Raw genomic sequence first — 13,875 nt, forward strand, 5'->3', positions numbered from 1 at the left:
TAAAGTTTTGTTACGTTTGTTGAAAGCCCTATTGGTTGAGAGTCAGAATACCTGGACTTTTTTCCCTTTACCCCATCTGTGTGATTTTAGGCAAGTGACTTAAACCTCTCTGAACATAATCTTAAAAATTCTATGATTTCTTGTTTGCGTCCCTCTTCACATCTATTCAGCAATGCAAAAGAAGTTGAGATGGGACTGTTGTACTGGGCAACAGGTCTTTAAATTGGCATTCGTCTTAGTACAACAAAAAAGGCTAGTGATGACAATTATGAAATGGCCTGATAGAATGAAATGTGAAAAAGCTACTGCTAGTTTATTAGTTGAGGGTATTGTTTTTCCCTCTTAATCTGAGACCCAAGGAATTTTGTTTTATTAAAAAAAGAAAAAGAAGAAGAAGAGGAAAGTAACCTGAAAAATTTCCAGATGGAAGCCTTTTGTTAAGTTGAACATTTGGAAACATTTGAAGCCTAAACCTAAGGCTTAAATTTTTGGGGAGACCAGGTAATCAGATGATTACTTAGTCTATAGCTATGCCAAGAAATGCTGAAGGAGCCTTTTTTGCATGCACTTCGTTGTTGTGACCATAAAGAATACATGTGTGCATCAACCAGTCTTCTTAGTAGATTGAAACTCTGGATTTGCTATGTAGTTGAAGTACTCAATCTTTTAAAAAAATACAGTGATAAGATTATGAGTAACATAAGTGTGACTATTACCTAGTTTTCCCCTCTTGGAAATCTGCCAAGAAGCATGTGTGCAGGGAGTATGTTTATTAACCTAATTTCAAGCGGTTAGGCTTTTAACTTCCTTTTTCTGGGAAAATTACATACATCAGAGGAGAAAATAATTTTTTACAGGCAAAGAGGCTTTGGTTTTTAGCAGTCTGATTAATGATGAGGGACAGAGTACTTAGTTTAATTGCACAGTAGTCCTTGATTGTCCTCAGAATATCAGTAGCTTTGGCCACTTTGTAAGACGTATGTGGAACAGAAATCTTAGTAGGACCACCACAAGATGTATCACTTGTTTATGAAATGGTTTAGCATGAAGTAATAGAGCAATGGAATAATTTCTAGGCTGTAATTTCAAGAGTTGACACTAACCAGTTTTATGATCATATGCAAATTTATCTCCAGAGGGTTGACCCTCCAACTTGCTTCTTGCTGTGCTATTATTCTTTGATGCTGTGGGTAGGCTATAATTGCTTTTTACTATAGCATAGATTGCAGAATTATTGAAACTACCTCAGGCTAGTTTTAGTTCTCATTCTCTTATCAAGTCAACTCTCCTTTACCACTATCTTTTTTTCCACTAAAAATACAAATGTCAGTTCTTAGTGGATTCCTGTTTTAAAATTATATGAAGGAGATATTTCAGTGTATAACATTTCTGTTTTCTGTCTTCTTTTATAGGACTTTGTATCTGCTAAAGTCAGTGATGTGAAAAGACCTGTCATGGGTAAGATTATGAAGTAGTCCTTCAGTTCTTTTAGTTAAGCTGGAGTGAAAGAATAGGTTTTCCTAACATTTTAAATATTTACATCTTTGCGCTTAATAATTTTAAGGGAGATTTCATTCTAATTATGTAATACCAAACAATTTTCTTTTGGTTGAGATGTTGTTTATAGCATTGTTTGGAAGCATTTTCTCATTCCTTGTATTGAAAAAGCCAAATATACACTAGTAGACATTTTCTATGTTCCAAACCCTGTTCTAAGTACTTAAAATATATTCAATTGATTTTTATAGTCACCTTATAGTATATAGTACCTTATAGTATGTATTGTTACCTCCGTTATATCAACAGGTAAATTGAGACACAAAAGTTAAGAAACATGCCTAGGGTCACACTGTTATAACTGGCAGAAGCAGAATTTAAACTCAGGCAGTCTGGTTCCAGAGTCCTTGTTCTTTAGTGCTATGTTATACTTCCTTCTGTAAGATAAATAATTTGATTAAGGTAAATTTTAGATTTTATTTAGCTAGTGGCACTGACAATTAATTGTGATTGGAACATTTTCCACTATTCATAGTACTTTATGTATGAAAAGAGGATCAATGTAAGGAAAGTCAGGACTGGTTGCCAAATTAGCAATAGGTTGAAAATTTGTATAGTTCTTATATCAGCTCATATGCCCCTCTTATATCCTCATTAGCTCCCTCTCTACCTCATTTTCTCCTTTGTCTTTGTCTGCCTTCTCTCTCTCCCTCTCTGTCTCTCTGCCATTTGTTTCCCTTTTTTCTTATTGCCAATCTTATTGTAAGTCATTGAGTTTCCTCACTGTCATTTGTTCCTTTTAGCTCTTTTGTAACAAAGTAGCAAAGATCTCAAAATGCTTATAAAGTAAGGTTCTGCCACAGTTTTATAGTGATTGAGCTGATGTCCATTAAGAGCCATATGAATAAATTATGCTTTTTACAGAAAAAGATTTTCAGGTAGTTTAATTTTTAAAGCACCTTTTTGAATTAGAAGGAATAAATCAGTGTTGACAAGTGTTTGTTTTTAAATGGTGAATTTTTTCTCATTCTTTTAATGCCTAATTTTATTATTTTTAAAACTTTGAATCAAGATCTTGTTATTACTTGTTCAAGTTTTGAACTATTTGTTTGGTGATCTTAATTCCAAAGGAGCCAGTTTCTGTACATGGGCCTCTTTTTTTGACAATGACATTTTGAGATCTCTTGCCAATGGTTATTTATGAAGGAGAGGTTTTATTTAACCGTAGAGCTGTTCTTTGGGACTCATTTTTATTAAGTGAAAAGATTGGTTCATAAGAATGTAGTTATTAAAGAATTATGTGTCTTGAACTAATCTGACCTCTTTCCCCAGATGATATTGCTGATAGGATAAGAATGGATGCTGGAGAAGTAACTTTAGTGAACCACAACTCCATATTCAAAACCCATCTCCTGTCAGAAACAGGTTTTCCAGAGGACCAGCTTTCACTATCTGACCATCAGGTTAGGATTAGTTTTCTTCCCTTAATTAATGAATTATTTTGGCCTAAGTTTTTATCTGATGTAGTTTAAATGCCCCATTAAAAATACAGACATATATATAAACTTTTTAGAATTAGTAAGTCTAGTGTTTGGATTTCTGTTTGATATATTAAAGTTAAGACAAGAACTAGGTTATCATGATGTTCTTTGAGAAAATAGTAACTTTTAGAAAACTCTTTATTATTCCTCTGAATATTATAGTTACCAATACCTAGATTCGTGTTCTTTTAAACTAGTGTCTTAAAATTGCTGAGCATTAAGTGGGATATGTGTGTGTAAATAAATATACAACAGCTCTGAGATTTCTTTGTGCTATAAAGTTTAGGTTCTAAAAGAATCAGCATCACCTGGGAGCTTGTTAGAAATGCACAATCTCAGGCTTCACCTCATACCTACTGAATTATAATCTACATTAAAAATTTTCTAGCTGATTTATATGTACATTAAGGTTTGAGGAGCAGTATTAATAAAGCCATTTTTCTCAGTAGGAAAGCCATTACTAATTTGATTGAGGCTATCCTTTGCTTTGTGGATCTGGCTTGAGCATATGTTAAGCATCCTTGGCCTCCGAGTACTAAATACCTGTAGCAGCTGCCCCAAATAATTATTTTGATAACTGAATATATATTCATACATTTCCAGATTTATACTGGATTGCAGCAGCACCCCTGATGAAAAACTCTATAAAGTTTTCAAAAGAATTGAAACTGGGTCGATTTTGTCCACCTTTTTGATAGATGGTAATAGTTGGCTTTCAGAACAGGATATACTAAATGCTTATTTACCTTCTAATGAACATTCTCTGAATTAAGATGTATAACAGATATGTTACCCATTTTTCCCTTTGAAGCCTCAGTTATTTCATCAGATTATCTGGATGTTTTCCTTTCTTATTAGCATGTTTAACATATATTTAAATATAATTTATATTGAGTTCTGAAATATTGTTAAAATCTTGTTTAATGATACATTTTTCCTAGTAGAAATTTTTATACCATTTTATTGTCAAAAGTATGATTTAGGAAAAATCTTTTGCTTTGTTTAGATATTACCTTCCAGGGAAGGAAATTTGGACCGATCTTATACATGTTCCACAGGAAGTGCAGCTTATAGTCCAAATTATTATTCAGGTATGACATATTACTTGGAGTCAAGATATTTATACCTTTAAGATTTCTTACTAGCAAATCATTTTTGTCTACCATCTCTAAAAGTACAAAAGCATTGTCATAATCAAATGGTATTTTCTCCACTAAAATATTATTTTAGTAAGCTATGTGTGCATGTGTGTGTGTTTCCTATGATACTTTACTGATTTAGTCTTAACCGAATGTTTTTTAATGGGAAAGTCTTTGAAATCTATTCTCCTTGTTTATTATGCCATTGTTAAATCACTATAGCTTTTTTTTAGATATGTGTATGTGAGGTAAAGGATATTTGTTTTGTATTGATTAAAGCACAGAGCTAGCCTATTTCTATTCTGCTTGAACCCATGAATCCTGAAAGTTTATTTCTGCTCAAGCTTATCCCTCCATCAGGGCAGGAAGTGTTAACTACATGTCTCTGTCTAGCACCTGCCACAGCCATGCTTGCATATTTCAAGGGCTTGCCTATTCAACTTGTGATCCATTACAGAAGTCAGCATTCTCTAGGGTATTCTGTCTCACCCCTGGTCTGCCTGCCTTTTCATCTCTCCCTCCTAACGTTTGGACTTCAATGATCTTCTGGCTATCTTGGGGGAAATGAAGAATTTTTTTTGTTGTTGGTTAGCCTCTTGGCAGTATGACCCAGGAAGATTATAGTGTCTTCCCATGTCTTTTCACTCCTCCTGCTTCAATCTCCTCACCTTACCACAAATATGGGAATATTAGTAATACCACTGAACCTGTCTCAATGGGATTTTTATAAGGATAAATCAAGATAATATATATGAAATGCAAATAATAATAATTGTTGTTATTTGGCTTCCTTAGGATTCTTTATCAGCAAGATGAGATCTCCTCCCCTAAAAAGACGTTAGTATGGTGCTCTTTTAGATTTATGCTATATTTAAATGTCATTTAGGTGGGTGGTACTTTAGCCTGGGCACTGGATTTCCTCTCCTGAGATGAGGAGTGGTCTCCACATGGCTTAGTATGTGCATAATTTGTATAGAAAAATTTGCTACAAAAGTAACTCTGCCATAATTATTATTGAAAAGGCCTTGCTGATGAGCAGAGAACCTGAAATCTGATTTGATAGCTCATTATCAATCCTAGGGGAAGGATAGTTGAGTGGATAATGAAACCAGATAGTTAATATTTCCATTTGAACTTAGGTGTGTTTCCTTGTAATTTCATATGCTGGACTTACCATTGGACAAAATATTTGTTTTTAGTTTAAAATAATTATTCAACAATTAACAATTTTATATAGGAAATTATACTCAAAATCATTTGACCACAGTTCAATTCTTACTTTGTGGCCTTTTCTTATTTTGACCTTTGTGTACATTTACAATCACATTGTATGATTTGATACATATAATCTTTTTTTAGCCCAATATTTTTATGTTTACTTTCCATCTGTTTACATGTTATTCTTCATATTTACTTTTTTCTGTTGATTTCTGATAATTCATGGAATTGATATGCACATTTACAATTCTTTATGTGCGATTTTAAAATCTAGAAGGCTCTGAGAACCAGGTTTTTTTCATAATTCATTTGGCATCAGAATTTGACCTGAATTATTCCTTGGCAAAACCTAATGAATTGACCTGAAACTATATTTTATCTTTTGTCTATCTCTAAACATGAGTATTTATGTTTTACTGTATATATATCAATATGTTTGATTATAGCATGCTACTTCAGATTATACTTGGGAAATGTTCCATACTATATTCCAGGTTATCTTTCCAAAATTTCAAAATTTTGAATTTAGAAACAACTGAACTCAAAGGGCTATGATTTAGGATAATGGGTCTATGCCTTCATTTGCTTTATTATTTTCCCTATGGCTTAGGTCCCATTCACCTTCACCATTTTTAGCTATTATACATAACATGACTTACAAACATTTGTATATGTAGCTTTTGTCTTTTAAATTTCAGTAGCCCCTCAATATTCACAAAATATGTATGTGAGGTCATCTCAAACCATCACATTCATTACTATGGTGATACGTAACCAGATTCCTGGCTTTCTACTCAGTTACTTGGTTCTTGAGAGTTACATTTTCCCCATTTGTCTTCATACTACAAGTTGATCCCCATATTAGAATCTTACACCAAAGTTGTATCTCTCACTTGAAGGCCATCTTTTTAGGAAAAGAAAAAAATTACTTTATAACAGTTACTGTATACATGATGATGAAAAGAAAATAACAGTGAATAGTAAAGCTACATTGAAATGGGGATGCTAAGCTATTAGATTCATTCTCTGAATCACAGCCTAAAGCAGAGGATTCAGATTTGCGAATTTCTACCAAATTTCATCTAGTTCCTGACAAAACAAACTTAAGGCATGTTACAGACCTCCAAGGTCACTCCCTAACATGCAGAATTATAAATCTTCGATGCCAAGAGTCTCTAAGGTCTGTGTACTTTTTTCTTATAATAAAAAGTCTTTAATTCAAATCTACTTTTTATTGTGTACTTTTAAAAACTTTGTTCCTTTGCCACATTCATTCCAATTCATTCCATATCCTGTAGAATTTTGTCTCTGCTATCTTCTTTGGATGTATTCTTTCTTGATAATTCCCACATTGATTTCTTTGGTTAGTCACCTCAAGCCTTACCTCTTGATGTGGCTAGACAATGAGTCCATAGTTTACTGCAGTAACCTTCTTTCTGACTTTATTGGCATTTGTCTCTTCTTTCACCTTGCTATCTTTTTCTCCCCCAAGATGAAAACACAGGAAAGCCCCAACCTTTAGAATTGAGGGTCTGGAGCTTTCTATTTACTGCTTTACTGGATCTGCTTCTCTATATTAAGTTTTTGAAAAATCTGCTTCTTAATCCATTTAAGAGTAGACTATTAAAAACATTGATTTTAAAAAAATTTTAGAAAGTAAAGAAAATGTGCCACTTCTTTACTTTAATAACTTAGTGCTGGTCAGACTTTAAGAGCTCTTGAGTTTATAGGGAATATAATTGGAAAGAAAATTAAAACATTTTAAGCCCTAAACAAAGAAAAGTAGATTAAGTTGAAAAGAAATGATTTACTCATACTTAGAATTTCTATCAATGTCTTCTCTTTGGGAAATATGTTAAATTAGGTTGTCAAACTGGCATTTAGTAGGTAAGTTGATTTAAAGCATTCTCCTGTTTATAATAACTAACTAAATCCTAAGGTGAACAGGAGCAACTGTTGGTTACTTTTATAGTAAGTGATTGGCTGATACACTTTTTTTAAGATATGACGTTTATTTCATTATGTCCATAAAAGTATTGCCTAACCTTATAGAAAATTTATAGAGAAAGGTAGAAAAATACCCATCATTCTATTATTGGAACATAACCAAAATTAAATTTTTGGTGTATTTCCTTATAGTTTTGTGTGTATTTATGTACATATAATAAGTAATCTTATTTGTGGTATTTGAAGTCTCATTTCTTAATGATGACAGAATAAATACCAAGTTAAACTATCACTTAAAAAAGAATGTCTACAACCTTCTGTTGGTCCCTCTCTGGCTTTGCTTGATTATATTAGCAATAGAGGACTATTCAGTGATTTATTGAGAAGGGATAGAACCACCTTATTCTGGTTAAACAAGACTGCTTGATCCAGTTATTTTCCATTGCAGTTTAAAGAGGAAGCCTCTGTAAACACGCCATTGAAGAGGCTGTTCTCTCTTATTCTTAGTCTCAAATTTCACACCTGTTAGGGTAACTTGGATTTTTTGATAGACATCTCTAGTTCGGTTATTCCCTAATCACATTTAAGCAAAAAAGTGTGCGAGACGAAACTTCGATTGTTATTACTTTGCATTTAAAGATAATTTTCTGGTACTTTAATGAGACTCATTTCGATTAGCTTCACGTCTGTATCCTTAAGGTAATGGTAAATGATGCCAAGCCTAGGTAATGATTACAAAGGAAAAGATTTTAATTATTTTGAAAGTAAATTAGATTAGGTTCATCCACTGGTGAATCAAGGAGTAATACCACCCCTCCTGAATGCTGCTTTTTTTCTTCCTTACTTGCTGTGAATCCAAGTAATCCTGATAAACTAAAAAAAAAAAATTGTCGATTGCCTTTTTGGCTAGAGTAACAAAAGCTATATTAAATATTTTAAATAACAAGTATATAACATTGTACAAAGTTCTATAATAATATGCTTTAAAAGAGGATCTTCAGAATCATATCAACATTAGACAGAAATTTAGGAAGTAGAGAATTATTCTTGTTTTTCCACTGGTGCTCTTCGGAGTTCCATAGCCTAACATCTGAAGTTATTTTAATTATTTTGAAGGCACTGTTTTAAATCGTCCAATCCTGCTGATAAGGAGAGGAGTGTATATAAATTATTCTATTTTTAGCTGAAACTTCAAGAGATACTTTATCACCCCAGTTTCTAAGCCACAAGTCAGAAAGTTCAAACAATAAATAATCCTCACTTAGTCTGATTGCAGTAGCAAACATTGGAATATTGATATGTCTGTTGATTATGGCATTAAGTGACTGAAGGTTATCATACCAGAACCAGATGCATATGATGGGTCATTTCTGCCATAAGCTGGCCAGAATAAGCAGCAATTAGGTTATCTCTGTTCTTAGATCCCCTGAGTTGTGAACATGGTAATTAAAAACAAGAGACACCAGCTGCTTATTAAACAATAACTGTTGTACATTTGAATTACAATTCTCCTTGGCCCTCCACCTGCTTTCTTACTGGTCTGGCCTACCTTCTTTCAGGCCCAGGCCTGGGAGTGCTTGCAAGATATAGTTGGGGTAAAATGTTGACTTTTGGTGGACACCACGGAGTCACATTGATGCAGATAAGGCACATGGCTGTGGCAGGATTCAGCTCCTTCAACAATTTTCAGGTTAGTATGGCTGAATCAATTATAGTTTGTAGAAGTTCCCTTACTGCAGACTTTACTGGCAGTTGAGACTGGGATCTTCCATGAGAGACATGGTAATATGCCACATTACTTTGGAATACAATGTTGGACGTGGTTGTAGTCATGTGGAGAATCACTATAGGTAATTGTTTAATTTATTGATACTTTTATTGTTTTAGATAACCCTTCCTCAGACAATTTTCTTGGCTCAGGAGATATAAGAACCTTCGGCCAGAGTGCAAATGGTCAGTGGAGAAATTCCACTCCAGCATCAGGTTCAACTTTCCAAAAATCAAGAAACAGCCGAAGTCTTTACCTCGAAACCCGAAAGACCTCAAGGTAGGTATTCCAGCTGCTTTAGTTTATACGCCTTTCCTGTGATAGAAGAAAAAATGGCTGTAAGATAGTTGTTACATTTGCATTTTAAAAGAATAACACTATTTTTGAACTTTTAAGCTATAGAGATAAGGACAAGTCCATTTTAAACATTCAACTTTTAATTTACTTGATGCTGGTTTTTGGTGACAGCCAAATCTTACCAGTAGAGGAGAGGGGTTTGAAGGGAATCATGATTGATCCTGATGGGATCCTTTAGGATCAATATGGCTGTTATGAATTTCAAAGTGAAAACCAGTCAATTTCTACAACTTCAGCAGCAAAGAAACCAGCACGTTTTGTGTGCTGTCACATGAACAGAGACCTGACTTAAACCAAAGCAGCTCTGTACCTCATCATCTTAGTCAGCTAGACCTAAGCTACTTCTGTTGGAAAGTAGAGTCACAACTTTATCCTAGTTAGCTCAGTTTCATAAGCCCTACCTATTCCTTCACCAAGCTTATAGTGATTATTAAAGACAGAGAAGTTTGGCTTAGAAACTTTTCCCTTAGGTACTTTATTGTAATAGTAGTAAAATATTTCTTTTTTAAAATACTGTTTATGGCTTCTCAAATTTTACTCTGGTTGTCAGGATTTTAGGAATGTGGTATCATTTAATTTCCTGCTTAGTCCAGGCTAACCTTTCTGGTGTTAACTGAAACCAAAAAGATGGGTTTTATTTTGTTTTGTTATTATCAGCACATGGACTCTGGAAACTTGTCAGTACTCCCAGGGATCATCTTCTCATTTCTTAATATTTAAATAATTATACCAGAATATATTAATACGTTCACATTGTAAAACTTAAAACATTGCCAATAAAGCCTTGACCATTATCCACAATCTTACTTTTCCCTCCCTTTGGTGAGTTTCTTTCCAAACTTTTCCTATGCTTGTATCTCTTTCACTCTCTTACTCATGTACAGTATCATATAGATGTTACATGTACTATGAAATGTATAATATTACTTTGTTTTCATTAAAGATATTCTGTTTGCATCATTTGGCAAGTTACTTTTTTACTCAGCAAATGTCATACTCTTATTTGTTAAAGTAATATTATTCAGAAACAGTACATGTGCTTTGTAAAAAGTAGGAAAATGCTGATAAACAAAAATAAGAAATTAAAACATCTCATTCCTACCAGTCAGAGATCACCTCTACAATATCTTAGTACATATCCTTCCAGATATTTTTCTCTGCACTTACACACATTTTTTTCAAAATGAGTTTATATTGTCCATATGCTTTTGTAATCTGCTTTTTCGGTCAGTCATCTCTTCCATTCAGTAAATTTTGTCTTATGTACTAACTTAATTATATTTAAATTTTCTTATTTGACCCAAAAGTTAGCCTTTTAGCTAATTTATCCAAAAGTAGCTATCACCCTTAAGTCTCTTACAATCTAGAACTGACCTTTTTTTAATGACATGACTTTTTTCTGCATAATGTTCCACCTTTTGGATTTGACATTTCTTCCTTATAGTATCATTATTTTCTCCTCTGTCCTCTGTATTTTTTTGTAAACTAGATTTTTGACTTGAAAAAAGGCTGATACTGTATTAATATCACATTAGGAATCCCATACTATTATTAGTGATGCTGGATTAACTTCTGGATTGGGGAGATAACAATCTGGTCCTTATTTGGTTAGGTTTTTTTCCCCCGTGCCTAGAATGTAATCTAAATGATGTTACTTTGGCATTATATGAACGACCAATTTCCCATTAGCCTGTTATTAATATCAACTGATAATCTCTGATAATTTTTTTTAATTGAAGTACGATTGACATGTAACATTGGTTTTAGGTATACAGCATAATGATTCAATATATAAATATATTGCAAAATGACCACAATAAGTCTAGTTAACATCTATTATCATAGTTATAAATTTTTTTCTTACGAGAACTTTTAAGATCTTTCTTAGCAACTTTCAAGTGTGCAACATAGTATTGTTAATTATAGTCATCATACCGTATATTATATTTCCATGACTTATTCATTTTATAATTGGAAGTTTCGTTCTTTTGACCCCCTTTGACTTGATAATTTTATTAGAGTTAATTAAATAATACTTTTCTAATTTTATCATTTCTTCACTTATAAATTGGCACTCTACTACAAAGGAGAGCTTTTCCCCCTCATTAGCTAGGGCTATTTGTTACCCTGCAATACATTTCGTAGTAGGAAGCAGGATGTATGATTAGATCTTTGTTTTTCATTACAAATTTTCAAAGTTTTTTTTAATAGCTACTTCTTGTGGGTCAAACGAATTTTCCTGTTCTTTTTTTTTTTTTTTTTGTCATTATGGATTCAGTGTGTTTCAATCCACTACAATCATTATTTTTTTAATACTCACATTCTCACAGCTTTGGCCAGTGGGAGCTCCTTCAAGCTTGCTCCTGTGTCTTGTTCAACCTTATTGATTATTGGTAGCACTCTTGCTTTCTGGCATTGCAAGATGCCCTCACACTGTTTCTTTAGAAAAAAAAACTTTTGCATTAAAACCAAATACAACACACACTCTTTGGGAAACATAAATACAAAATATGTTGTATCTTTATATCTTTATCAAACAGATTATATATATTGCCCTTACCATCTTTTCCTACCTGTATCCACCAAGCTAAGAAAATAAACCTGTTCCTGAAATTTTGAGTCCTCGCTCCTTTTCCTTCTCTAACACAGAAACCATCAGCATTTGAGGAGTTAAAGAGAGAAGAGTATATGTGCATTTTAATTTTCTTTAGATCTAGTCTGATTTTATTTGGTTTTAGACCACATATATTGATTTAAACAGTTGATTTCGTTAATTCAGTTTAGTCATCTATCTACCTCTATTTTGTATCCTCAGCCAAAAAAAAAAAAAGAAATTATATTGATAGCAAGTACCTCAGATTTGCTGAGTAATGATAGATGAGAAAGAACACATAGAAAAAAACTTTAAATTATTTACCAGTCTTAGAGATAAGCCTGGGTTTTGAGTTTACAAAAATATTTTTTCTGCCATTTTTTTCCATTAATGGGGCACAAATAGTGTAAAGAAACAAAAATAAAATTCTCCTTTAGAAGGAGATAAACAGGCCAGGAGAGTTCACAGAGAGTGCAGCCCAATAAAAAACTTGGTTGTTTTTAATGAAGGATGGGAGCCCTCTGCTGGTGTTTTAGGAAATTTTAAAATTCAGTTTAAAAGCTTAGTTGAGAGGCTTCAGTTTTATCCATCTTTTCATATTTACTCTTAAAATAGTTTTCTCAAAAGAGCTTGGGATAGGTGCTGTTGGGAGTAAATATAAAATGTATGTGTATGTTAACATACCTAGAACCCAGGTTTTCTGAAGACGTCTAATCTGATAAGTTTTCTGTATATCATACAGATCTATGGTTCCTAACCAAAGGAACTTACAGATTGTTAAGCTCAAACATACAGTTTTAGGTGTTTGATATTTACATAGTTTGGCAGTCTCAGACCTCTTAAGTGGCAGGACCTGATGCAGCAACCCATGTATCATTTCTTGTATATTTCCCTCAAGTGGTACATCCATCATTCTACTTATTAATTTCTTGGGTTTGTTATTTCTTGAAAGTAAAAATAATCACTAGTTTAGATTTTCTTTACTATTCTTACCTTATAAACTTTTTTTTTTAGTGGATTATCAAACACTTTTATGGGAAAGTCAAACCATCACTGCCATGTGTCTGCATATGAAAAATCTTTTCCTATTAAATCTGTTCCAAGTCCATCTTGGAGTGGTTCGTGTCGTCGAAACCTTTTGAGCCCCAAGAAAACTCAGAGGCGACATGTTAGTACAGCAGAAGAGGTAAGGAAAACCTGTGACAAAAGCTACTGAAGGTTACATTCAGCTGTTTGTGTTCTCTAATTTAGATGTTTATTAACCATTGTGTTTACTTAATCTTTTCTGTTTTTTCTTTCTTAATAACTTTTTGAGTGCTGTCATCTGTTCTAAAGAAATTAAAAATCTATTGGTAGAACTTCATTATTTTTCTTACCATCTTTTATACCTGTTCTACAGTAGACTTAATCTTCAGTATCATCCGAATGGCTTCTCATATGTCAAACTCTCTCCTCTCTTTTTTGGACCTTTTCTAAACTCTTGTTGCATGTGGCAAAATTGTTAACCTGCTAGATTTGATGAAATACCTGCTGTTACTTCTTACTAGCACAATTTTTCCTCAATATAAAAGAAAAATCAAGAAGCCAGCTAAGTAATTTATATCCTTTTATTATGAGTAAGATTTTTGAGATCGTAGATTTTCCCCAAAAGAAAGATATTCTGTTAACACTGGGTTGTTGCATTCATTCAGTAAACCTAAAAGAAAAAATAAATTCTATAAATATAATATAGCATATAATTTATCTAATAGGAAATGTGCTTATGCCTGTTGGATTAAATTTTTATTATGTATCTGGCCAGCTTTGGACTGTTTG

The 13,875-nt window shown here is 33.0% G+C and overlaps 1 protein-coding gene across 5 annotated transcripts in view; it reads left to right on the forward strand.

Moving 5' to 3' along the window:
- SENP1 (SUMO specific peptidase 1) overlaps window positions 1–13,875 on the forward strand; it is a 51,318-nt gene that overhangs the window by 2,517 nt on the left and 34,926 nt on the right. For all 5 annotated transcript variants that reach the window (XM_016124495.2, XM_016124497.2, XM_016124498.2 and 2 more), the window contains exons 2-6: window positions 1,413–1,458; window positions 2,830–2,960; window positions 4,045–4,129; window positions 9,230–9,389; window positions 13,075–13,246. In XM_016124495.2, coding sequence (XP_015979981.1) covers window positions 1,413–1,458; window positions 2,830–2,960; window positions 4,045–4,129; window positions 9,230–9,389; window positions 13,075–13,246 — 594 coding nt within the window. The remainder of the gene's footprint in view (window positions 1–1,412; window positions 1,459–2,829; window positions 2,961–4,044; window positions 4,130–9,229; window positions 9,390–13,074; window positions 13,247–13,875) is intronic.

Source organism: Rousettus aegyptiacus, unplaced genomic scaffold, assembly GCF_014176215.1.
Source record: "Rousettus aegyptiacus isolate mRouAeg1 unplaced genomic scaffold, mRouAeg1.p scaffold_m13_p_2, whole genome shotgun sequence".
NCBI lineage: Eukaryota > Metazoa > Chordata > Mammalia > Chiroptera > Pteropodidae > Rousettus > Rousettus aegyptiacus.